At 45.2% G+C, this 27,500-nt stretch overlaps 1 protein-coding gene across 1 annotated transcript; it reads right to left on the bottom strand.

Annotated features, from left to right (window-relative positions):
* Positions 1–209: 209 nt before the first annotated feature.
* On the bottom strand, positions 210–27,255 carry prickle1a (prickle homolog 1a). The gene is made up of 8 exons (XM_071897463.2): positions 27,009–27,255; positions 7,907–8,110; positions 5,755–5,868; positions 4,661–4,798; positions 3,444–3,647; positions 3,002–3,188; positions 1,966–2,844; positions 210–1,780 (listed from the first exon to the last, which is right to left on the bottom strand). The coding sequence occupies exons 2-8, from the start codon at positions 8,093–8,095 to the stop codon at positions 885–887; spliced, it is 2,607 nt and encodes an 868-aa protein (XP_071753564.1). The 5' UTR covers positions 8,096–8,110; positions 27,009–27,255; the 3' UTR covers positions 210–884.
* Between the last annotated feature and the right edge of the window lie 245 nt (positions 27,256–27,500).

Below are 27,500 nucleotides of genomic sequence, written 5' to 3'. Positions count from 1 at the left end.
AAGTTTCATTTTTGTGTTTAGATTATACATTTTTGTCTTGTTTTGACTTACAAGTGAACAATGTTTTTAGATTTTCATATAGTATTTTGTTGTAAATAAAAGTTACGAGGTCTTTAAAGTGAAACATCTTTTCTCCTGTGTTTTGATATCTATCTCCCATTAATTACATTCAAGCAGAAAAAAAAAGCACAAAATCATGATATATATTTTATTACAATTATCACTGATCTTAGCCTTATATTCCAGTTTGTACATTTATACAGATTACAATGATTTGTTTACAATACAACATGACCCATAAATAGACCACTCAATCTGGCCCTATAATACATACAATATTCCTCTTGTGTTCGGGCTGCACTAGCCTGGAAGAAACACACTTAAAGAGCCTGGGTCACACTCAGTATGTCATTTATTTTTTGACACCCTCATGGAAAAATGGCTCTGTACCAACTGCCACCAGTTTTATCTTAATGCCATTCCGCTACAAAGCATGTCATGAACTCAGGGGTATAAAAATAGCCATCTTGTTTTTGAACTCTACAATATATACATTAATATCTGCAATGTTAAATAATAATCTCAGTTTATCTCTAAATGATGCTTTATAAATATGCATTACTCTGAAATACTTTCTTTGTTACTTTACTGGCAGTTTGTAATGCTACAGAAGCGTACAGAAGAATCAGAATAAGGACTTTGTGTCTTATACAAACACGTTGGTAAATTGAGTGCTGTGTAAACATATACAGTACGTCCAGCTGGCAAGAATTTAAGCATTTAATAGCAAGCAGGTTGTTTTGGCATTTCAAACAGTGGCAATGAGAGGCAGAGGTGAGTAGCAGAGCATTACCCAAAGCTTATGATAAAGGAATAATGAGAGTCTATGAAATGATGCAGTTCTTCCCCTTGTGCCCCTTCTTCTTTTTGGACTTTGTCCGTGGGCCGTAAGGCGGAGAGGGCATGCCTGCCACAGGGCTGGGCAAGTCATCAGTGTAGTAGTGTCTATGGGGCCTGGGCTGGGGAATGGGCTGACCCAGGAAGAAGCCCTCCTCCTCAGAATCAGAGGAGGAAGAGGAGCATGTGGAGCACCAGTCATCATCATCCCCATACAGCCCCAGGAACCTCCCCATGGCCGGGCCCTGCAGGCCATAGTCTGACATGGCAGTAGGGTTGGGGTGGCTATGGGGGAGCTGGCCATGGAAGGCCTGGCCCTTAGGGCCATGGGCATTCCCTCTATGGTCCTCTTTGTAGGACATATGAGCTCTCTCCTTGGGCACCAGGTGAAGAGCATTGTCAGAGCGAGACTTGCGGCTGCGGCGCCTCCTGTGGTGATGATGGTGGCGGCCAGAGCGAAGCTCCTGGTCCTGCTCCTCAAAGTGGTACACTCTCCGCCGAGTCCGTTCACTCATAGGGGGCTGGCGCACCGGCAGATCGCTATAATGGCTGTTGTCCACCACGTCATCAGAGAATTTGACCTGCTGCGGCCTAGACTGGGAACGAGTCCTCCTGAGGGCAGGGACATGAGGGGGTTTGGCTCTCTCCTCTGGGAGAGGAACCTCCTCCTCTTCTTCCTCTTCTGGAACATTCTCCTCCACCTCCACCTCCTCCTCCTGCTCAGATACAAGGCTCTTCAAGGAATTGGCACTTCTGTGTAACATGGAGGAGTTGAGGGTTCCCATATTACTGGTTTTCTCACAGTCCTCTGTCTCCAGGTCATGGAAGTTTTGCAAGGAATATACCAATGACCTGTCTTTACCATCGCCATCGACTGAGGCCCCTGAGAGAGGAGAGAGAAGAAGAATTTAAAAAAAAATTGTTAGGATAAGGACTCAAATGACGTGGGTCTGTATAGTGTATCTTAAATCAACCATTACCATCACATGAAATATAATATTAATAATAATATTAATATTTTTCTAAGATTATAATTCATAATAATAAAATGATGTAATTTCTACTCACCAGTGATATTGGAGAGAGCCAATGAGTCCATGGAGTCTCGGACACTCTGATCAGTCTTCTTGAACTCGTCAGTGATACACTCTAAAGAGTCATTGTACCATTGCTGCTCCTCTCCCTGGAAGCCACCTCCAGCTCCATGATCCAGCTCCAGCTCCTGGATCTTTCTGCTGCTCGCTGGGCCCGGGTGGCTACCGTAGGCCGAGTCCCCTAGCCCGTCCTGTGACTGGGCCCAGTACATGTCAGCCTGGTACTTCTTACTGGCCAGACTCTGGCTCCCCCTTCCTCCTCCACTTCCACTGCCCCCAGCTTTGGAGGGCTCCTGCTTCACCTTGGCGTCCGTTTCAGTCATCCACAAATCGGTGGGTCTGGAGTCATCAGCCTGCTGGAAGACCCCATGTTCCCCAAACTTCAGCAGCAGTTGAGTCATGTAGTCTTCGTGCTCAGCCCACTCCTCCTCCTGGTCCTCAGGTGCCTCGGTCTCCTCGCCACGTCCCCTCCAGAAGCGCTCATCAGACAAGTTCATGTGGGCCAGCTTGTTGGTCAGGGTGTCATCAGCATTTCCACTGAAGCCGGGGAACTTATAGTTGACAGAGGGTGAGAAGAGGAGCGACTGGCGGCATTGGTCGGCCGAGCGACTGCTCTTGCCCATGCGCACGCTGCGGCGGGACTCACGTGAGCGTGCTGACTGAAAGGCAGAGTCGGAGGAGTCAGAGGCATGGACATCTTCCCCCAGGCTGCAGGCTTTGGAGCAGTAAATACGACCCTGGCGCGGCAGGAAGGGACAGCCCAATAGGGAGCTCTTACACTGGGCGCAGCTGAAGCAGCTCTCAGTGGCATGCCAGTGGAGCCCATCATAGGTCATCTGAGCATGATCCACACCTGGAAAAAAAGAGAAGGTTGGAGTACATATGGAGATGGGCAAACAACCATGGCACATTTGGTTTAGTTACCAGCAAAATGTTCTATCATAATTGGTCATGCTGGCAAAATGTCATAATGCCTTTCTGTTAACTGTATCTGATGAGCAGCATCTTACCGATGTGTTCTCCACAGGCCTCACAGTACTCTGCATAGAGAGATTCAAAGCAGCCGCAGCAGTATGGCCTGCCGTCCTTCATGATATAGCGCTGGCCCCCCAAAATTGTCTCACATTCAAAACAGGCGAAGTGCTTCATGTGCCAATGACGCCCCTCCGCTTCTGTGCACTCATCAGCAAAGATAATCTGTGGACACAGATGCACACTGGATGAGATAAAAAGGCCATCTTTTGCTTTCATATCATCTATCTTCATTTATTTACTGAAGACAATGGAGAAATATGTGGATAAATGTTATTGCTAGCCTTGAGGAATTTCCCACTAAAGCCAAACCATAAGTCAATACAGTAGATCTTTTTGAAAGGCCATAAAACCACAGACTATGGATGTTTTTCCTCCACTACATTGTTTTCTCTCAGTATTTCAGTCTCATGGGCTCACCTCATCGCAGGCAGAGCAGCGAGGTTTGAGTAGCTCAGCGTGGTGCCTTCCACAGTGGATCTTTCCATCCTGGTAGAAGTAGATCAAATCCACCAGCAGCTCACTGCAAGTGGAGCAGGCAAAGCATGCAGGGTGCCAGCACATCCCGGGGCCCGCCCTGGAGGCAAACACTGCCATTTCTCCCCCGTTGATGTTCTCACCACACTGCAATAAGCACATGTGATAACATGGTTCATGATAATGCATTGAAATTATACAATCTTACAAATTTTGCATTAGCTGTAGTCTTGGAATAATCTGTGACAAAATTATCTGAATTTTGCATATTTCAATTCAACTATCAACACTTAGTTACACAACTGCATAGACATAGCTATGGTTCAAGCCCAAGTTAAGTGCCCTTTTCCTAGTAATACAGCCTGGCCTGTAAAAACTAGGGTGTCATATGGCTGCTAAGTCCCTTCGCCCTATTGATGAGGGGGTAAATATGTGGCCCATCTGTGTTTGTCAGTGTACAGTATGAGGCATCTGTTGACGAGACGAATTATAGCCATCGGGTTGTCCTAACTGCCAGTCCGGCTGATTTGCTTTTCTTTTCTGACCCCTGCCTGTGCGTCATGTGGGGACAAAAGCCTGTTCAAATCGACTCCAGCGACTTGGTACAAGCCAGGCCATCAAAGAGGCGACCACGAGGAGAAAACAAGCTTTATCTGGGGGAGAGAGAGAGGATGGGGGTCTAGCGGAGAGCTACGGCAGTGGGACTATGTTTTGACAAGGTTTAATGGTCACCCTCGGGTTGCTCAACGACCATTGTAAATAGTGAGTGAAACGCTGCACTGAGCCACTCCAAACAACTCAGCGGAGACGACGTTTTAGTCTGCATGGCTGCAAATCCAGCTTGTGTTTAGGGATCTCTTACATAGCATGGCTGATACTGAGCTCTTTATTTCAACTCTCCCTCTGGGTTTTAGTTCAAACTGACTCTCCGGATTGGTAAAATACCCACAGAGGAGATGCACAGAGGACAGGCAGCAAATCTGGTTTTCAGTACTGTGGTTCACAAACGCTATTGGATTTCAGGAGAATATGGGCCAGGTCCTTGACTTCAAACAACTTTATGCCACAGTTGCTTTCTCACTCTCCACTGAATATTGAAATTAGCTAATTGCAATAAGTGATTACAGTTATAAGTGATACGTGAAAGACAGGGAACTTACATGTTCACAGACACTGTGCAGAAGATTGCGGGGCAGCAGTCTCAGTGTGCCTCTCCCCAGCGCTTCCTTCTTCCTCTGGACACTGAACATATGTAGCTCCTTCTTCTCCTCCTCACTGAGGGACTGGCAGTAACGCACCTGGGAAGGGAGGTGATTGGTTGGGTATGAGAAAGCCACTTTCAATTTTACACGGTTGGAGGTCACTCTTTAAAAAGGGAGTAGTGCTGATAAGATCTTTACAGGCGCTGGGATGGGATTTGAATTTTGGCTTTGGTCAAAATAACCTTTTGATATTACATCAACTGGAAAGATCTTGTAGTGAGTCCTACAGCAAGACTCCCTGTCAGTCACCAATAAAGGTTATAAACTGAGTTAAGTATGAGAGAGGGCAGAGTGCATACCAGAGCATGTTGAACAAAGGCAACTCTTGACCCCAGCTTGCCCTTCCTACACCCCCCTACACATCTCCACCCACAGTCCCTGATTGAGAACCTCATTTTTACAACAGCCCTTTTTGATGTTTCCCAAAGCCTTAACAAGAGGGAAAGCAGACGTTTACACAAACAAGGCCTGTGTTTAGAGTGAAATCAAGAAGACGGGCAACAAAGGAAGAGAGACACGCAGCTCGGGCTGCGGTGCCACTGCGGTGGTGGCATCACATAAAGCCTCTTTCAGCCAGCGTCCCTCTCTCCCGCTGAGCCGTCCTCGTAAAAACCACTGCTATGACAGGAATCCTGCCGGTGGGGGCTCCCAGCAAACATCATAAAATCATCAAGTCAAAAGTCACATTGTGCCCACACTACAAGGCTACAAGATTGGAACAAAAATCCCCCAGTGTGATGTCAACGTGAATGCCAAGTGCTCACATTAGTGGGATGGCATGGAGATGGTGAGGCTGTTAACACTGTGGGTTTAGCGGGCAAGGACAGATACAGCTACTTAAACAAAATGGAGGGTGAGCAGCGGGAGCAATGGTGGGAAAATGGGCGCTGGGACCTTTGCTGTAACGATGGCTTAAATGAGACAGCCTGCTGGGGTGAATTTTATGATACTTGCAAACACACACACACACACACACGCAGATATTTTCCTACCTCATTATCATGCGGCGGCAGTTGGTAGAGGAGTTGTTTGATTCTGAACTTCTCTCCTGGACTGTTCACATAGGGAACCTTGTCCTCAGGCAGACAGGAGAAATATAACTGGACCTGGATAAAGCATGGCATGGAGTAAAGACATTAGTCACAGGAACACCATCTGGTAGGCCAATTTGGGATGCATCAAGACCAGGTAATATTTTTGGGTATTGGTACTGAAAAACAGCCCTTTTCTTCTGTCCATCATAACAAAATCCACATATCACTCTTGTTGAGGAAAAAACTTTTTCTCCTACAATTTTCATGTTTTAGTTGAGCTAGTTCAGGTTCAAATACTCCTTTATAGGCAGAGAAAGTATCACAACTCATGAAAGGACTCATGAAACCCACGAAAAATTCATGATACATTTTCAAAAATGCATGGTCATCAATCTGAAAATAAGGCTGTTTTTCTAAATTCCTGAGCTTTTAAAGAGAGAGACATGGCTTTCATCCATCCAATAGCACCAATATATTATTGTTAAAATCTTGGACAGTCCAGTCGGTATTTATGAACATGAACAACTCCCTTCCAAGAAACCAGAGAACCAAAACACTAATTTGTGATGAGACACATTCTGGAACTGGTCCACTTACAATGTATGGGAGACTGACTTTGTGGAATCATTCAGTGTTTGCTTGAGTTTTTAACCCCCAAATCAACTTTACTTCATAGTAGTGTACATAGTAGCGAAAATGTACCCATATCCTCAAAATCTCCCTGGACACTGTCATAATAGCATTGTGAGAGTCCCTTTCTTCGTAAATTTATACTGAAGAACTCAGAAGGAATAACAGGCCAAATCTGTTTTAGGGGGCCTTTAAGTAAGCCAAGGAGGTATGTGGGGTGGGCAAGAGGAGGACTTGTCATATGCTTGTCACTATAGGGACAGGACAAAGCTGCCGGTCTTGAAGTGTCTCTGTGGCACTTTGACCCTTGGGGCTGACCACTGAGGGCTAACCTTTATGAGGGAGGGGTCATTACAGCCAGCCAGATAAAGAGGTGGGATGTGCTTGTCTCCTGTGTTAGGGGGGACTTCCTGCTGCTTGGGCCGTCTAGAGGGGGGGCGACAGCAATTTACCCTGACAATCAGCCCAGCGTTTGCCCCCGCCATAAATTATGCACATTTTCATGCTGCTATTACCCCTCAGCTCCCTGGGGGCTGGGGAACAGTCAGCCATCACCCAGGCCCTATGTGTTTCTCCACTGTAATGATCACCCATAATACGTGGCCCATTCAGGGCAATGGCTGCAGTAAAGGCATTACAGTTGACCCACGCATTTCCACACAAAAGGCCTTGCGTGTTTGGGCTTTAGGGTTCTCTCTATTACTGCGACCCCCTTCTCTTGCCCATCACCCCCTCATTGCTTCCATGTGTGTTGTTTAAAAGGGGGGAGCGGTATGGAGAGAGACGGAGAAGAGGAGAGAGAAACACAGCGAGAAAGGAGAAAGAGACGTGGGGAGAGGAGGAAAAACTGGGCCTCCCCTGTCGATTTTGGGAAAGTGCCACATCACACTGGCTGCCCTGCGGACACACGTAACAGCCCAGCCTGTGTTTGTGGAGGAGAGGGCCTGTTAAAAGACGGCCCCTCAAAGCCCGATCCTGCCAGCAGCAGCAGGCTCGACCCACTAAGTCCTCCTCTAACAGATCTCTGATAATCACAAGCAGACTTTGCCGTACCGCAGTTTGTAAATAAAAATACACACATCCTGCCTGTAAGTGGCTGTTGGGTAGAGCCTGACAAGTCTGCCTCAAACAAAAGAACCAAGCAAAACTTTGATGAAATATGTTGTCTGTCCCATAGGTGTCATTATCCAGAGACCCTAGTTAGCATGTTATTCAGTAATGTGCTGAACAGCATTTATCTGGGCCAGGAAATAGGCTAGGAGGGAGATAGAATCAGGTCAGGGCTGTTTTTATTCTCTATCAGGAGCATACACCATTACATCATTGTGGTGATTTGGGGAAATAATTATTTGTGAAGCTATGAAATAGGTATACCACAAATAAAGAGAACAATCTCACATGTCTTCTTTGTAATACAATAATGCCACTTCACTGTACAACACCTTCACCTTCAAGAATAGTAATACAATCTCCTGCTCACCTGTTCAGGCCTGAGGCCGGGCGGTACCCAGGCGTACTCCTCCAGGGCGCAGCCTGAGTCATCGTCGGAGGTGGAGCTGCGCTGGAAGCCGAAGGTCAGCTTACTGACTTTCTGCTCCATCATCAAGTCTCGCTGGCGCGTCCCACCCTGGTAGCCGGCCGCTGACACCGCCGCACCCACCAAGCTCATCAGACTCTCTTTTTACTGGATAGACAAAGCAAAGGATGGAGGGACAGAATGAGGGAGAGAGAGAATGAATAAGATAAGATAGAAAGGGATGGAGGGACAGAGGAGAGAATGAAGAATGTAGAGGAGAGGAGAGAGAAATGTGACGGAGAGGAAGGCGAGGAAGGAGAGGATCGGTAGCGAGCAGAGAGAGAGGAGGAGAGATCGAAACAGACGAGAGAGCGAAACGTTAGTTAACAACCCATTACATCAACACATCCCTAACACAATGCTATCGTCACTCCATCTCATCCGGTTCTCTCATTTCAGCGCCATTCCCATGCTTGTTAACCACCAGCTGAATCACGCCATCACTGCCTCTTTCATGTGGGCTACAGCCCCCCCCGAAAAGCCCATTATGGTATCTGAGCAAGCTTTTCTTGGCTCTCCTCTGGTGATGAGTCTCCTACATAAAGACACTCATAAAGAGAACTATACCCTTTCACTGCCACTGTGGCAGCATGTCACCCATGTGTCCTCCTCATGTGGCTTTTGGGGGTATAGGAGCCATTAGGAAATTCCAGAAGCTTCATGAGGTGACGTCCCAACTCGTTTTAGTGACAATAACAAGCAGTTAGCTACTCACGAAGATACAGTTAATGCAGAATTGCTTACATTGACGCCCAGTCTGGGGCAATGTTGCATAGACCTCACATTCCTTTTGCACACTGTAATTCGGTTTGCCATCAACACAAGCACAAAAGCAGCACCAGACACTGGCTGCCCCACACTTCACCTTATCTGCAGAGAACATTTTCTGAATGAGCAATCGTTTTTTGCCTGTTGAGGTGCTACTCTATCTATGCTATGTGTCCCAAGAGGGGCCAACACATGGGATCTGATGTTGGCTTGATCAGTGGAGCTCGAGGTCTGTATAAACACAAGCCTGGCCTTAGGGAAAACACCAACCCTGTGGATAAGACTGCCATATGGGGAATGTCCACAGGCCTGGTCTCTCCCTTCATCTCCCCTCTCTTCTCTCTTTTCTTTGGACTGTTTGTTTTCCAACCTGCTGCAGTGAGTGTCTGATCATCCTTTCATCTTTTGGATGGATAGAGCAACGCCAGACAGGTGAAGGAGGCAGAGAGGGAGGGATGGATGGATAGAGGGAGGGAGGGATGGATGGATGGGCTCGACTGATACTCGGTTGGATACTGACAATGGAATGGAGGGATGGAAATAGGGCTGGAAGATCAAAGACTGGCTCAACGTTGACCTATGTGTGTGTGCGTTTGACCACACACACTAGCACAAATGCATTTCTGCACATCCGCAAACACACACTTTTCCAGACATACTGTAGTAGCAACAAAAATGGAAGCAAATGAGACATACAGTATGTCTAGTGAAAGACAAATTGGTGCATAGCTGTTGTGTGTGGGATGGAAATGCAACGTGAATTGGCTGTCATGTAATAGTAATTGAAGAGCTAAAATATATATTAGCAGCACTTAATCTCCTTTATATACAAGTGTAACCTTAATTCTAACTAGGGACATATCAAAACTGCTTTGCCAAGTTGTGGTTTGACAAAGTGGCTTGAGTAAGCTGTTCCTTAAAATAAGGAAATGAGACTGAGTTCATGGGTTCGTACAGCAATTCAATTCAAAAACTTAATTTATCCCTTAGGGGCAATCATGAATCACCTTTAGTCACCATCCAAAACCCTAACTGTATTTCCTGAGCTGCCGAAAGCCTTGCAGGACCAAGCAGACATGGACATGATGAATGTGTGTCCAGTTGTGGTCATTTCTCACAGGCCAGGAGCTCTAACTGAGATCAAATGGGAGCCCAGCCAGTGTCCAGCAGCCTGGCCCTTACACCACCTCCCCCTCACCTCCACCCCCTATGGCCAGCAAGGGCACAGAGAGACAGCTGAGAAAACCAGCCACACTTGACTGCAGCCTTTGAAGAACACAGGCGTGACAGTAGAGGGCCCGAAAACCTACGCTCTGTCCTGGAATGTCATATATGCATAGCTCCTGTGGCTCTCGTGCGCACACAGAGAGGGAATGCACACATTTACGCTGAAGCAAACGTGTGAGACACGTGTGCACACACATAGACACATACTACTAACATTATACACACACACACACACATACACATGCCATAAACACCCTGACACCAACTGAAGCGTCAGCTGTACGCTCCTGTACCCTGTTTCTCGTTTAGTGACGACTCTTTCTGAGATAGCAGCGCGCCAAGCCCTCCTGTGGAATGATTAACTGCCCCACACACGGCATGGCAGGCCAGGCAGCTACTGGCTATTCATACCATCCCATCTCCCTCAAGGACAAGTCAGCCCCCATGGCCTCACCGCTATATCTCATGCCAACAACTGGCATGCCCTCCACAAGCCTGCCAACTCCAAGACCTCAAGACATAAACGTGATGGATAGTGGCGGTGGTGGAAGTGGATTCTTGGGCTGTTTTTGGGATTCGTGACTACATTGTGCCACAAAGTGTCAAGTCAGGTGGATTGGCTTATGACACCTCCCATTAAAACGCCTGTGATGTCTTGAACAATGGTGCCTTTGTAGGGGAATCAACTAAAGGCTTGTTCCATCAGGAGCCTGTTTATCTCCCTTCAAGTCTTTTTTCTTTCTGAAGATGTGGTGTGTTATCTCCGCATACATGACAGTTAAAGCCCTCAAACCCAGATAACCTGTCTTCAGACGAGAGTGGAGTGAGAAATAAGACACTCTCTTGTTCTATTCACATCTATTGACTTGCAAATGAGACCAAAATAACCTGCAAAAATGTGGCCTTGTTTGAGAGCAGCTTGGGTTTCACATGGGAGATAGCTAACTATAGGCAGGTTCAGTCAGGAGCCAAGAGACTCCGACTTCACTACCTCACATTTTATCAGGCACACACTCACTCATGCGCTACATTTGTTAGAAAGATGTTTGCTTTCACATGTTGGCCGAGTCTCCTTGATGATGTCTCACACAGCCAAACCTGACTCAGAGGAATGTCAGGCTTGAGCTTCAGCCAGGCCCACAAACAGGAATACAGGATGTACAGTGCTTGGTGTTAGGCATACAACCACATCTGGTAGCATGCTAATTTTCCCCTTAATGTCATGCAGTTCATTTCCTCTGACTATGCCCAGAACACTTCCCTAACCTTTTGAATGACAGAAGCATTGAGCCATCTAACTTCACCACGCTTATACTGACTTGCCAACTCACTGATTCATCACTTGTGCTGGCTTTTAAAGTTGTTCTCCTAACAAGGGACCTATGGTTTGAAAGGTTAGTTTTCAAACTCCCCCATCTCACTGTTCCCCTCCTCCTCCCCTGCCCTCCTCCCACACTAGCCAGACCCCTGCAGTCCTGAATGTTTAACAGCCCCTCTCTCTTTTGTAAAGGTGCTTGTTAACATGGCTTTGGGAGCTCCGGGCCTGCATATCTGACTGATCTGCCCACAGAGGGCCAGAGGGTTGGGGGGGGGAGTGGGGGGGTGGGTGGGGGTGTAAGGGAAAAGGAGTGGGGTGGTGGGGGTAGTATCAGACCTGAACCTAAAATGGGGTAACTGACATGTATGAAAATGTTAATGTGTCTTGTTCCACAAAAGAGAGGAAATTTAAGTCAAGGCAAGGGTGAAACAGTGACAGAGGGAACCACGAGGTATACATGTTTGCTTTGAATGGTTCCTAGTCAATGAATAGAGCTGCAAAGTCCCACTAGACCATATTTACAATGAATGAAGAGGCCATGCATTCTTTCGTAAATGAAAAGTGAACACAGACTCCTGTAGTCTTGTAAAACAGAAGCTGTATATATTCCAAGAAATCTCTATAACAAGCCTGCTAAACTGAAGCTGAATGAGGAAAGGGTGCAAACTTGATTCAATAACCACTGATTTGTATCCACTGTTTAAAAACACTGCTGTACAGGCCCAACATCATGTGTCCACTACAGTGTATGTCATGTCAATACAAACCTCTCACAGGACCTCATACTCTGACTGATCAATAAATACAGTGGCCAGTGACATTTTTAAAGAGTATTCAACAAGACTTTAACCTGAGCCCTCCAAATCCAGACACTGGAGCCTTGGATTAACAACCCTTGAGAGAGAGAGAGGGCGCACAGGAAAAATAAGCAGCTTCTGGTCTGAATTACTGTCTATATTCCTCTAGGAAGTGGATGATGGACATGCACACAACCCAACACAGCGCTCTCTGTCAGTTTGAACCGGCCCAACATGTTTGACTTGGCTCATGCTAGCCCAGCAATGCAGGATAGGCTCTACTTGAAGAGAAAACAAGATATTCTGTTCAAAGTCGCTGCTGTCTTGAGTTTGAACTCTGACAAGTCTGTTTTGCTGTCGGACAAGATATTGCTCAACTTGAAAAATACACAGCATATTGTTCCAATCCCAGTACACACTAATGTCTAATGCCATATGTTATATCCCTTGTGAAAAGTGATGTGTGACAATTGAGAATGCAAAAAGTGACCACTAACTTCATCAAACTGCAAGGCAGCTCAGATTTGTCGGACACAATTGGATCCTTGTGTGAATCAGCAGCCTCACATGTATACCTACAGAAATCACTGTTTAAAGGTTAAACTTGTAATCGAATTATCCTATAAACCGACCACGTATTCTAAAACGATGTACAGAAAAACACCACAGAAGACATTCATTCATGGTATTTCTTTCCACAGGAGATTTGAATCCAATCAGCTTGAATATGCCTGGATGGAAATGCCACTGGAAAATCCGAGTACCATTGACAAGAGAACCAAAGAGGAGCTTATTATGTGCAGTGTTGAGGTGCTAGATGGCTGGAGTTTGGTCAGCCTGTGGAGGCCTCCCTCCGTGGCCGAGGGGTGTTTTTCCAAGACCAAATGGATGGGAGTGACATCCCCACAGAGCCCTGCACTCATAGAGAGACCACCTGCATGCGCTGGCCGTCCTGAACTACAACCCAACACACACACGTGCTGCTGTCACACAGCTGACATCAAACACATTTGCATCCTGCTGGATTCAGTCGACCACTTGTGGTCATACTGTACAGGGGATCTAAAATCAACTCTTTGAATACTGGCACCCTTCAGACCACCTAAAAAAACCAGAATCCTTCTGAAGACAGACTTGGAGTTGAGCCCGGATCAGAAGTGGCACAGCATTTGGAATTCCATCTATGCCTTACTTAATCATACTTCATGATGTGCTATATGTCTTTTCATGAATCATGCAATACCCTAATGAATAATTCAACTGTTCTGCCTTTAAACTGAAAATATGGGACAAACTAAATAATCAAAGCGATTTCATCTACACGTCTTGACTGAACAAATCTGCATTACAGTGCAAGAGTCTTGTTAGATCTAGTACCAAAAGACAGCTCACTGAGTTATGGTGCAATACACTCACATCTCCAGTTCCTACAGCAATGGCTTTTTAATTTTATTTCAACCCTCACTACAACCTAGGCACATTCCACTGAAAAACAGATTACATCTACTCCAGTCAGTTCCCTTCAGCAGATCCCAGGAGTCTTACCTCTGTGCAGGGGAACTCTCCTGAGGCGAGCTGGAAAAGGATCTTATCACCACTATATCCAGTCCTAGATTCTGCTCCAGCCTCTGGGCTCCATGTCTCCAGCCTTTCTGTCTTAATATGCCTGATCCTTCCTGCTCTAAATCCAGGACAGCAGCACACAGCCTTCTCTAGCAGAGCTGTCAGCACAGCAACTGCCCATATCAAAGCTGAGACTGTAAAAATCAGGGAGATGTGTGTCTGAGTGCGTGGGAGAGAGTGTTTGAGAGGGTGTGTGTGTACATGGAGGAGCCCAGCCAGATGGCCATCCCACCCCTGTTTCTCTCACCCTCCACACCCCCCTCCCCCTTCCCCACCCCCCAGCCCAGCCCTCTTAACCCCAGCCCGGCCCCTTAACCTCGGACCAGCCAGTCAGGGCAAGGCAAGGCAGAGCGAGGCGTCTCTCCTCCGGTGACCCTCCCCTCGTACTTCAAACATGCTTCCACATGAGAACCATCAGTAAAAGCTGCAGCTCAGAGGAACTGCGCTTAAGGAGCACATCAGTGATGCCATAGCTCAATTTACCGCACTGACCACCCCATAGCCACAAGAGCTTTCGCATGACATTCTTCTTTCCCCTTCCCTATCAATGGCTCAAAGATGTGGGGAAGGTGGTGAACGTTACAGTCTGGCTTGGGTTTGTCTGGTTTGTGTCTCTTCTCTAGCGTGATAAAATGTCACTTAGTTACAGAGAGCTGTTTGCTAACTACAGCTTTTTAATTATAGAGTGTCAGCTTGAGTGAACAAAAGATTTTTTTTTCCATCCCACTATGAAAAACTCCCTACCATCTGCAATATCCTGGATCAGCCTCAAATAATCCTCCACCCTATTGACCATCCCAGTTAGCAATGATGTCAGCAAGTCTATTCCAATGAGACCAGCTATCTGGTGAATCAGCAGGCCTGTTAACATATGAATCACAGATAAAAGCTCTATACAAAAGAACTACTTCCACTGGGAAGCTGTATTATCAGCTTAGCACTGTCTGAAAGCGGGTTAAAAACTGACAGTACTCATTAGGTCACACAAAAAGCATACAAATAACTGTACAGATATGGTAGAAGTTATCAAAAAGAGGGAGGCACCACATTCAAAAATTGAAAAAAGTACAAAAAACTGGATACAGTTCATGGTGTGTGCCCCAATAAAAGAAATGTGAGTGCTGTATCCTGTCTTTTTCACTTTTTTTCTTCCACTGGATGTGATATGTTTTGGTTTAGCACTCCCTCTTCAAAGATTTCCATTGTTGATTTGCACTTCATCCTCTTACACAGTATAACTGTACAGATGTCTGTGCAGATTTCTCCCAGAATGAAATGGCCTTGTCACAAGGAATTAGCCAGGCCATAAGAACAAGCAGTTTGCATAAAGTCAGTGAGTTCACTGGACTGTTACAGAAAGTACATCATATCCTGCTTAGTCATGTTCAGGATAAGCTGCTTATATACATCTCCATGTCCCAAATGTGAATATTACCATGGAAACGAACCTTACACAAACCAAGAAGACCAACAGTAAATGGGATGAGGTTAATATTGGCTGACATCCCAGATATCATATTTGGTTTTCTCATAATCAGGATAGGGGCTTAGAATATAATCGCACATATAAACAGTGAAACACAAATGTACATATTCCCTCATCCAGTGGTGAGTGTGTGGAGCCAGTGAAACTCCCTGGGGAGGACAGTTGACCTCTCCCTCTCCTTCACCTCTTAAGGAATGTCAGAAGGTGAGGCTCTTCCTGTTGCCTCAGAAAACAAAAGCGACCAGTTCAGGTCAAACTCTGGACAGTTGCACCTTTAGCATCTTTTGTGGCTGTTTGGTTGCAATGTCAAAGTGTTACTTTCTCCCCCAAGGGACACGTTTATACAGGACATAATTGTGTCTCAGAGAAGTAAAGTTTACCCTTCTTCAGTGCTAGGTTTTGCTGTAGAGGGTTAACACACTTTAAGACTGTGAAACAAAGTATTAGAACATTTTACTAGGAAGTAAGGAATCTATTAAACAGCTAGAATTGCTTTCTTATTAACATTTTAGCAGATGTTGTTTAATTTTGTAGAGATGACGTCAGTATTCTGTGATTGCTCTCTCTGTTATGTGTGTGTGTGTGCACGCGCAAGCTTGAACACGTGGGTACATGTGTGTGAGTGTATGCATGTGGGTGTGTGGACAAAGCCATTGTAGCAGCCAAGGCCAGAGAGAAGGAGGGCCCTTTCACAGCAGGTCTCAGCACTAACCACAGGCCTTTGTGCTGGTCCAAAAGACTCAGCACCCTGCTCCATTAGCAAGTCTTAGAGGGGAGGGACGACACAGCATCCTGCCTGGAGGGGGCATTCAAGAAATACAAAGCAAAAAGCAAAAACTAATCTGGACAAAAGTTGCAGAGCCAATTCAGCAATGGCAGTATGAGTAAACAGAATTGTAGCTAATTTCCAGTCAAAATGTTGAAATGGATGACCTGTTGCTTCTCTGTAGGATTTTGATACATTTGTAGCTTAGGGGGAAAAAGTTGTCCAAATTCATTTCAAAGTTAGTGGATTTGAAGAAAGTTGACCAACAGGTTGAAAAGGCAATCCGCGTCTGAGTGTTGCACCTGTGAATCACAAATCACAGGCGTCTTTTAAGTTCAAATGTAAGGACAACATCTTACTGAAACTGAAAAAGAAACAATCCACGTCTGAAATGGCCTTTGACAATGAACTAAGGTTTGGACAGCTAACTGAATGAAAACACTCTGTCACACCCAAACAGAGAAGCTCTATCAGAAGAGGAATGGCTAACATCCACTGTACCACTCTATTGTTAGAGGAAGCTTCTCTGGTTGCACAGTTCAAGGTTCGCCTCAGACAGTTGAGAAATATAAAGTTGGACAAGCCATGCATCCCTGACCCTTGACCTCAGAGAGCACCAGATGACCCATAAATCTATGGCCCCGGGGCTTTACAGCCCATTCCCCTGTCATAGCCACAACGACCTGAACAGCACCTCACACCTGGTCTGCACCTTCTGACCGCTGTAAAAAAACACCCTGTGCTCTGCTAGCCGCTAGGTACTCCTTGACCAGCATGTCCTGACAATGCCAGGACAGGGATGATCATCATCAGAACCAACGCCCGACGATAAAGCCACATTCTTCTCTGGTCCGAACTCGTCCCTGAAAACGAGGACCCGTAAAACAAAGCCCTAATGGTAAAGCTGAACGCTATAATATCTCACAGTCAGTACATACTCTTTATGTAAATTGTGATTGTGTAGGGAAAGATAGGAGACTGGTATGTATTAATACCTAATGTAAATCTTGTGTAATGTAATGTTTACATCAGTCAAATCTAGGTCCCGAGACATGCCGTAAATGGGTGTACCAAAGGGGCAGAGGGAAGGTCAGTCTCTCCTATACAACCCTACAGTGTGTAGTAACTTACTGTCATTGATAACCATTGTTGAGAATAGCACTCACTGGTGTGTGAGCTGCCTTATAAAAAGTAGGCCTGTCTCAAGGCTTAAATGACTTGCCAACGGGTATTAGCAGGACACAGGCTCAACAAAAGCCCCAGTTATAAAGGCCAATAAAAGCCTATCACTCTACTGTAACAACAATCCTTTTTACGCCTTGAAAGAGGGAGGAAAAGGTCAACTGGTGGAGCAGTCAGTGCATTGATATTGACTTAGCTAGATTGGCGCTGACAAACTCAGGTCAGTCCGTGGGCTTGTTAGCCCTATAACCCTCACATAACCCCTTTTACTGTTTCACTCTGACATACTGGAGGCAGCTGAGGGCAGAGCTTAGATCTGAGCTCAGTTTCTGACAAAACACATTTGTAAAAATTAGGGCGAAATATCTTTTCACTTGACACTTGACCTTAAGATTAAGTGTTTCTCAGAGCACTGAAAAAAATCTAAATGAAAAATGAAATGGTTCACATTTTATCAGATCAGATGGGTAATTAGATACGGTGACGAACTTCGGTTATGAACTTTTCAACCTAGACTGAAAATCAAATCTGCTTCCTACAATGAAAACAGAATAACCAAATAGCACCAACAATGGTTACAGGACTTTACTGTGAATGGTCATTCTATGTCAAATTCTGTATGTTTAATTATTGGATTACAGTCCATAATGCTATTGTGTTATGCAAACAGCATAATACTTCTGTTAAATAGATGATGTCAGTTTGAAAGGTCCCAAATTAATGGAATCAGTCTATAAATGTATTAGTTGCTAAACTACTAGTCCTCTGTGCTCTGCTCTGTTTGATTTGCTGTAACACCATTGTGTCATACATGATGTAATTCAAGACGAATGTCCAGTTTCCATGGAGCTACCCTGTAATACATTACATAAATCAGCCTACATAACCCATCTCTGCTGAACAAAGCCCGGTGTCAGCAGACTGATTGTTTCTTCACTTTATAACAAGTACACCGCTGTCTAACTGCTTTGCCAAACATTGCTGAGATGTAGGATAGGGACAGGTCATCGTATTTCACCCTCAATTTGACACCCTCTCACCTAGTTGTAAAAGCAGGACCTCATTGGGAACAATGGGAAGTGGAGCGACAGAGCTCCTGGGGCTGTTACAGGGAGGAAGCCCCTTTATTTCAGGACACTATAACTCAACAAAAGCCTGTGGCTGTCTACACACAGAGTAGACCAAGGATGAATGGGCTGCCTCTTACACTACACACTTGCACTGACAAAAGCACTGGATCAGCAAAGGGCAAACCTGTCATGTGTGGTCTCCCTACACAGACTGGGAAGACTACAGACATTAAATTACAAAATAGCCCTTATTAACACCTTATACCAATCTGTTTAACCAGCTATTCTTTTTTTTGGCTATCCAGTCCTTCTCCTATTTTATTTCTCCACTGAAAGTTATGTGATTTTTCCCTATGACCTGGACCTGGTCAAATTTTCCACACCCCAGTCCTGCATCTATGAGGGTTTGATCATCGCGTTCCTGTTGAAACAGCACCCTGTCAGTGTCCAGGCTCACAAGGTGATCCCTAGCTGCTCAACACTAACGACCTCTGACACCTCACTAGATTTTTAGCATATGACCTCACTTTCGGGGAGTTTAACAGGCACACCACTTCAACCTTGTAACCCACACATCTGGGCTTTTCTCTTCAACTCTCCTTAGAGTTCAACAGTATATCCTTCACACGGCAAGAGAACCATTTCCTGTGTATTTCTAGCCCGAGGCTAAACGTGCACATGAATGGGACCGCCCCATCGAAACAGGCGCGGCTCGGGTGTGAGTGCTACGAGCGAGCTGTCGTAGAAAGAAGAGGATGCAGTAAAAAAAAAAAGTTGGCAATTCCCACACGTGGAAGCATTTTCCCGAGCCGCACGGCTTCAAAAGGCAAACCGTGGAATCCAACAATACTCTGAAACAGTTAAGAGCTGCTCAGTCAGGATCCCACTAATGATTAACATTCCTGGAGAAACACTTCGTTACAGTCTTTCAGAGTGCTCTAATTAAACACATGCTCCAGTGCCACAGCACAGAGGGAACTCTGACGACTGAAAGTGGGGATGCTTCTTTCCAGCCCCGCTTAATTGGACACAATTTAAGTCATTAAGGTGGTAGTAAAAAACAGCAGAAAGAGCAGAAGAGAGGCCCAGTGATCTACGTTATTTCCAAAGGCTCCCTTTAGCTCTGATGTTGTTGACCCTTTCACCTCTTCACGTGGCTACCATTCAAATGTACAGAATAGTGAGGTCTAGAGGGTAAGGGAGCAACAACAAGTCCTAGACGTCCTTTTATTAGACCCAAGGCTGAGTGAGATGTCCAACTGCACACTTAGTCCTGGCTGAGCAGAGCAGACTTGGACGGGGTTTGCTCCCCTGTTACCCTGGAAGTCAAGATTATAACAACTGTTGGAGTTGAGAGAGAAGTCTGCTATTATAGAAAGCATAATGGATGAATATCTGTGTAGAGCTGCGTTAAACTGTTGATATTCTCAACAGTATGTCTTGAGGCACTTCACTATTTTCAGCAATTCAGCATGAAGATGTGACACGTACCACGCAAAGTCTCAGTTAACCATTTTTTATTATTCAAAACGCAGAACTCATGACGTGAATTGTGAGACACGTGTCAGTAAAAGGGCAAGGGGTGGGGCGCTAACCCTTGCCTGTGGTGAGTGGGATAGGCGTGTGACGTGGTGTGTGTGTGTGTGTGTGTGTGTGTGTGTGTGTGTTTTCAGGTCTGGTTAGATCCCACTGAAGCCCCCAGGAGGCCTCAGTCAGTATGCCAGACACACAGGCCAGGCTTAGATCACCGGTGCCTGGGATCTGTGCGTCTGTCTGTGTGTGTGTGTGTGTGTGTGTGTGTGTGTGCACTGTATATGTGTGGAATGGAAAACAGGACACCAGTGGCTGCCTTATCACCCCTCAAATTAAGGATACCATTCTCCCAGTGCAGAGCTTATTCTTAGAAACCGAGCATATAATGCGCCTGTCTCTGTCAGCGTCAGTGTGTTATTGTTGGAACGGCGAATGCTGAGGTCACTAATGACAGCTAAGTGATTTCAGTCAACATCATGGGCTGGCACACAGGAACATGTAACAGAGTCGGGATACATGCTCTGCGTGTGGCGAAAAATTGATTCTTTCCACACAATTTGAATTGAAATACTCTAGTTGCCTTTCCTTCAAGCTGGATAACTTTTGATTGCCATTCCAACATCGTCAAACATCCGCTGATCTCCATGAATGGGCAAGTGTGTGTTTGCCTGTGGACAGGACACAAAGAAACAAACATATACACACACACACACACACACACACACATACAGAGATATACACATCTGGTGGGCCGCTACTCTTGTTTTAGTTGGGAGCCCAGCCCCTAACAGGAAGACAGTGTGAGCACAGCAAACGAAAGCATGGCTCTTTGAACTGCCCTCTCGCTAGGAGCTGCCGTGGAGGCTGCTGTGGCCAAACAAACTGTTTCTGTGTCAGCTCAGCGGGGGCACCGTGGGCCTCGGGGTGCTGCTCTGCTCGAAATGTCCTCAGTTGGCCTCTGTCAATATTGACCCACCTGTATGTTGCCCTGCAGCATCCACCCTCACTGTGATGTACAGCCATTTCCGGTGGATGATAACGCACATACTTTTAATGCAGAGATGTATCATATGGGAGATTACAGTATAGGAAAAGCTAAACACAGCTCCTATGATAATTATCTGGTAATAATGAGTTGCTATCTCATACTTAACCAGGTGGAGGTGTGAGCATACAATGGACAGACCTTCACTTCATTCATAATTGAGGGACACATAACCATGGACACTAATCCAATTAAGTTATGTGCTAGCTGGAGTTTTGACTGATGGGATACAAAAATAACGTTTGAATAGAATGTCTCTTAACTAATAAGGCAGACAAGGAAAACCCCCAAACACCCGGAGTGTATGGGGGTTTTCCTACTCAAACACTGGGCCAAACACTATGATACAAAACAGCTTCATATGAGTGTGTGCTTAACAAGATGGATAATAGGAAAAGTAATAAAGCACCAGCCTGGGAACATTTCTGGACTCACATGTGTCTCACTGAATGAACTGTAATGTGATTATTTTCTATGTCCTATTTGTGCACAGATTTCCTTTTTTCTTTCTGTTTATAATAGATATGTTTCTGTTTTTATTGGTTTGTAATGGTAGGCTGTGAATGAATGTCTCACACTGACTTGGCATGTACCAAACATTTAAAACAATAACAATTTGAATGATAAATAAGGTCGAGAAAATGTATGACTGCTAGTAGACGCCTGACAGGAAGTCATCCAAGATTAGAGTTCCTGATTTAATCAGGGAGAGGGAGAGAGAGAGAGAGAGAGAGAGAGAGAGAGAGAGAGAGAGAGATACCACATGTACTGTATTATTTGTGGCCGGACCTATACAGTTCACCTTAGTTTACCTCGGCTCAGTATCTCTTCTTGTACTGAATCTAAGTGCGCACATCACCCTGGTCGTTACGGACTGATCATACTAATTTAATGCTTCACATAGAGTAAGAAGAGGTCAAGTGTTTCATTATTTAGGCAATGCATGCATTGAAGTGTATATTTGGTGGTGTACAGACAACTATTCTAGGATGGAAGATCCTGTTAAGGAATTATCTTTGCAACAGAGAATAAGCTCACATGAAAAACTCCATCCACCATTGGAAAAGCTAAAGAAGAAGGAGTTTTTAATCTTTCCCCAACAGGGGAGGATAGCGGAGAATATATTGATATATTGTTGTTTGTCCTTGTTAATCTTCTTATGATGTATTTTAGGAGTTAATTTAAATGAGTTATTATAATTAAATTCTGTACTGTGTCATTTGGGAATATGGCCAAACTCTTTGTTTGTAAATTTGTTTCAAAACCTGATTAATTACACAGTGAAATATGGCTGGACCAAAGTTTTAATGAGGAAATGTTCTCCCACCAAAAAAGCAGATTTAAGAGAAAGATTCTGGCAGACGTCCAACAACTGTCCCCAGTCAGTAACCTTTTTGAAAAATCTCAGGAAATACCTTTGTTGTCAGTACAAAACCCTTTGCCCAGCACAGTCCATTTTTAAATCCCTCTGACCTTTTCCATATCATCCATTCTCGCTGACTCCACCCCTTTGACAATGCCAACAGGGCCAGAGGAACAAGAGCCACAGGAAGGGGAGGGGGGGACGAGTGTTTTGCATATTTCCAGCCAGGAGTCCGGAAAGCTTTAACTCAATCCCCTGTAGTGGGCCGGGGAAATGAGCTGAGCTTTTTAATGACTATCTCAGGGTAATGTGTTTTCTTTTGCTTCTCGCCCTGTGATGCTGTGATTGCTTGGATGGATCCCTATAGATGGGGAGGACAGAGGGAAAAACATGCCCTCCTGCAGGCACGCCTGTCTGTGTCAGGTGGGGTCAGACCGACTTTCCAAAACCTCCATAACCAAGGCCACTGTTGCTGATACATGGCATGTTTATATCTGTTATTCCCCTTTATCAAAGACAGACATGTTGATAATAACCAGTTTCATAGTACTGCACCATGCTTATTATGCAGTATTCCTTTAGAGCTGAGCATCATGCCTATACATGGGAGTGATAATGAAACATGTGTGTAGAGTATGACTTTCATCATCGTGGTGGTCTGATGGTTACCCCGCAATTATGCCGTGTGGTTAGCAGAGATCTGCTGGGGCATTAAACTCCAGTGTGTGAGCCAAACCCGTTTTCCTCTAACATCATCCTGCAACTCCTGATAAACAGAGTTGTGCCTGGAAGCGCTAAATCACTAACTACCTTTAATCACTTTAGAATAATGCTTAGCATGTGGATTCAATGTGTGCCACTGCTCCAGGCAGATCCCACTGACTCGCGTACATGTTGCAGTTTGAAAGTTACTGGGGGGGGGGGGGGGGGGGGGGGACTTTACCGCATGGCAAACATAAAGTTATGATCTCTCCCGCAGACAGCAGCATCGGCAGTGGTTCTCCCACTCTCAACAACCGCACTGTAACAGTGGCCTAAAATTGACCAACCAGGCCACCGTCCATTTAGCAAGGCCCAGTGACCATAGACGCAGGGACCACCGGCGTTTAAACAAGCCACATTTCATGCAGCCTCCTGCCAACCTACCACAAACAGTTTACAGTCAATGGGCTCTGCTCTCTGGAGTTTGTCTATGGCAGCCCTACTCCATGCCACATCTCCCTATCCAGGGCCATGAAAGACTGGCCTCTTCTGACAGCTCCTCACAACACACGGCCCTGTCCGGCTCTGCTTTTAGCCCGGCTGCGGCGAGCTGGACCACGTCTGGGGATAAAAGGCTGCCAGAGTGTTTGGCTTGCAGGCGATTTACACGGACGCACGGGTGATTCATTCTAGCTCTGCACAAACAGGCCTCTGTGTACATTTCACTGGTACTGGGCTTTTAAATCAACAGTGGGAAACGTATACACACTGGCACTGGGACTTACATTCTGCTCATTCACACCCGGCTGGGTGTCTGCCACACACACATACACTCTCAGACACATACAGACACTCAAACACAGGGACACATAGCTGTCCATCTGTCTCTCTCGTGCACAATGCACACACACACACACACACACACACACACACACACACACACACACACACACCACAACATGCCCCACTGTTTATGTCTGAGACTGGCTTCATGTCTGTGATCTGTCTCTGGCTCCACACCTCTTGCTGTGCAGGGACCCACTAATGCAATGGCACACAAGCGTGCTAATGTTATAAAGCTAGCCTGTCTAGTTGAAAGGTGCATTATGAGGTGCTCATAAGAAAAAGCAGGCCTATCTGCCATCCACCCCCAAATCCTAGAGAGTCTTCAACAATCCACTTTGGTACTAAAATAAACCATCAACCTATTCCACATTTATTGAGCTGGCATTCATCAACACCAAGCTGGCCAAAGAGGATCAGAACTATTTCCATTGCTGTGTCCAAGAATAATTATGATAAAGGCAACTATTTTATTTCCCTCTTGGATTCACACAAATCTGGAACCAAATGTCTTAAAAGGCTTTTGATTCTATTTGTGGTACCTTTTGATTAACTTTAAGGCTTTGGAAATAAGACATGCACATGCACTGTGTGACATTTGGAGCTGCTCCAAAAACTTCTTCACACCACTTGTAAATCATTTAGTCTATAAATAACTTAATATTCACAACAGAGGATTTACACTCGCAGCAGATCATTGAAAGTAAGCCCAGTTCACATCTCTCCCAACGCATGCCTTGCCTGCTAGATCATCTAAACATTAAATAACCACAGCTGTGAAATATAAGACCCAGATTTCAGGAGATATACAGTATGTTGATACATCCAGTAACAGATATGATAAAAGACATCTTTATTATTCAATTAAAGATGATATGACACCACAGAAAATGTATTATTGTATACTGGATCACAGATGTACATGCCCTCATTTAGGCTTATGTAGCACTTAAGGTGATACAGCATCTTTTACACTATTAAAATGAAAATTGCTTATAGTGTCATACAATTGCCCTAGGCTAAAATAAGACCTCATAAAATATTTTTAGAGTTGATACTGATTTTGCTTGAAAATGTAGAATAGGTCATGTTGTAGAGCCAATGCTACTGATGAGTTTCTGTGACTCTAAAGCAGTGAGCCTCTACTTTAGCCACTAGGTGACACCACTACCTTGATTTCTGTGCTCTTTCCTCCCTGCATCTCTTGTCCCCAAGACTCACACTCACACTGCTATTAGTCTCTATACTCTATTCTTTTACTGGTCAGTGTCACGTGGAAAAAGATATCTATGTAAAGAATGTATTGAAATGGCATAGCCAGGGATGGAAATGACCCTGTCAGACCATGGCGTTTGCAAAGCTTAAAGTTATATTTTGAACGGGCATCACTGAAATGGGTGCAGAAACAGCAATTAACTCCTCGCTATTCAACTTCCAAAAATCCATGAAGGTCAGTGCACCTGGATATAATTCCATTTATTTAAACCCAGTTAAGACTTTCACTTGAATTGCCCTGCAGCAACTCCACTCAGCTGAAGCCACCCATTTAATGTGTCCAAAGTGCTGACGATAGCTCTACCTTGTGTAGCCTGTCCTGAGATATTTAAGAGTTACGTGTTTTTTTCTCACCTCTCTGAGCTGACCGGCTTACAGCTGGGCTGCTCTGGGATCAGCAGAGCTCTGTGTTTTTCTCAGCTGTGGCTTTAGTGACAGATTTCAGGCCAGTCTGACTCTGCGCTCTTGAGCCAAGTGGGTCTGTCACGCTGTAAGCCTCCCAGAGAGCATGCACGGGACTTAATGGCTTATGTTGATGTTTACTGTCCTCTGTTGAGAGCAAATATTATTTCAGAGAGCCTTGGTTAAATATAACAGCAACTGCTCTCCTGTGCCTTGTGGGTTTAGCACTTTCTATCACAGCTGAGGATGGAAATATTTGGAACTTATGGGTGTGTCATTATTCTCCAAAGGAAATATCTTTATGGCATGTTTAGCACTGTGAGAGCTCCATAAGGAGTGATGAATTCACTCAAACAGCTTGCAGGGCACTTCCATAGAAAGAGCAGGGACTGCACTGCAAAAAATGTCCATCTTAACAAGTCATTTAGTCTCATATTCAGGCTTAAAATCCTTTTAAAAATCAGCCAGTGGATGGGATAGTTCTACTCGATACCAATGCAGCTTCGGGAAAACCGAGTCTTGAAACAATCCAGAAAGCAGATCACATCAGTATCGAGAAAATGAACCTTGATTTAAGAACAGGCTATTCTCGAAATAAGTTGTTTTACATTGGAAACAAATGGGATTAAGCTATTTCACCCACTGCCTGATTTGTTCACTTGTTTTAAGAATATTCCAAGACTCAAGCGTAGATGAGATGACTTAAAGATGGATATTTTTTGCAGTGGGTGCACTTTTTGGTAAAGCCCCGTTCGCACCTTATCCATCATGGTTAGAACTGAAGAAAGTGAGAGTGAAATGGAATGACTTCTCATACTGTATGTGGCCGGGGCGCTGTGTCTGACCACATTCCCCCTCACTCAACAGGACTCTTGAGCTCTATAGAGCCCTACAGAGGGGAACGGGATGGCGGACAGACAGCGGTCACGGAGCGCCGACCAGTTGTCACCAAAGTGACAGGCGACAGCTGAGTCCATACATCTGGAGGCCCCGGGGGGCTCCACACTCCCACACGCCCCACGTCTCTGACCACGTTTTTCACAGACTGAGAAATGAGGTTATTCAGGCTATAGGCGCAGGGAAAGGGAAAGTGGCTATTTGGAGATGTTGCTGCGTAAAAGCGCAACGGGAACATTGAATCAGGGATGTAGTGGAGGGTAAACCCACCCCAACCCAGTTTGCTCACTTTTTAGGCTGACATAAATCTTTATGACTTGACTTCATAATGTATATAATTGTAAATACATTCAAAACGGACCTAAGTTATATGAGGATAGGGTCTTTTCAGGAAAAGAAAAACATGAAAATAGGCTATAATTTTCACTGTTAATGCATACTGGTGGCTGTTTGCCTTATGATGATCACCGATTCGAGGTCAAAATTTACCCACATTTTCATCAGTGGTGTAATCGCATACGTGAGAACATTTCATAGCGTAATTTGACTAGAAAATAAAGCGAACTCCAACTGCTCACCATAAAATCCGACACAAATCATGCAGCAATAGGCAATTAAAGTCAGCCATTTGGAAGCTGTCCAAACTTCTAAAGTTAAAGTCCAAAGACAAGCGTTAAAAAAAAAACACGAAATAACTTAGTTAACTCACCCCCAAAGTGTTCAGTCGTAGTAAACAGGGTATCCAGAACCAATATTCCCGAAGTGAGAAAAACGATTCACGCTGCGTCTCATTGGCATAAGATGAAAAGTCCAGAGAGGGTGCACCACTGTGCCGCAAAGCTGCACCGAGACCTGCGCCAAGAGATAAGCTTAAACCGCTGATAGTGGCTGCATTGGAGACGAGCGCTGAGAGCCGAGTGTGAGTTCACCTACAAATGTCACAGCATCTCAGTCATTTCAGCGGCGCACGGTGCGCTATGGGCTCCTCTCGCCAGTCACAGCGAAATGACATTAGCGTTGCTCCCTGCCCATTGGCTTAAACAAGCAGCCCCCACCAATCCTAGAGAGACGGACGAGTCTGGAAAACATTGGACAAATGCTGTGTGAGCTTAACTCCTGTTCCATAGGGGAGTTTCTAAAGAGAGGGTTAGGGTTTGTGTAATTTCAGTGATTGGAAACTACTGATTGTGAGAACTGATCT

The sequence above is a fragment of the Centroberyx gerrardi genome, chromosome 4 (assembly GCF_048128805.1).
Source record: "Centroberyx gerrardi isolate f3 chromosome 4, fCenGer3.hap1.cur.20231027, whole genome shotgun sequence".
NCBI classification, from domain to species: Eukaryota; Metazoa; Chordata; class Actinopteri; order Beryciformes; family Berycidae; genus Centroberyx; species Centroberyx gerrardi.
This window is presented reverse-complemented; position numbering and strand designations above follow the sequence as displayed.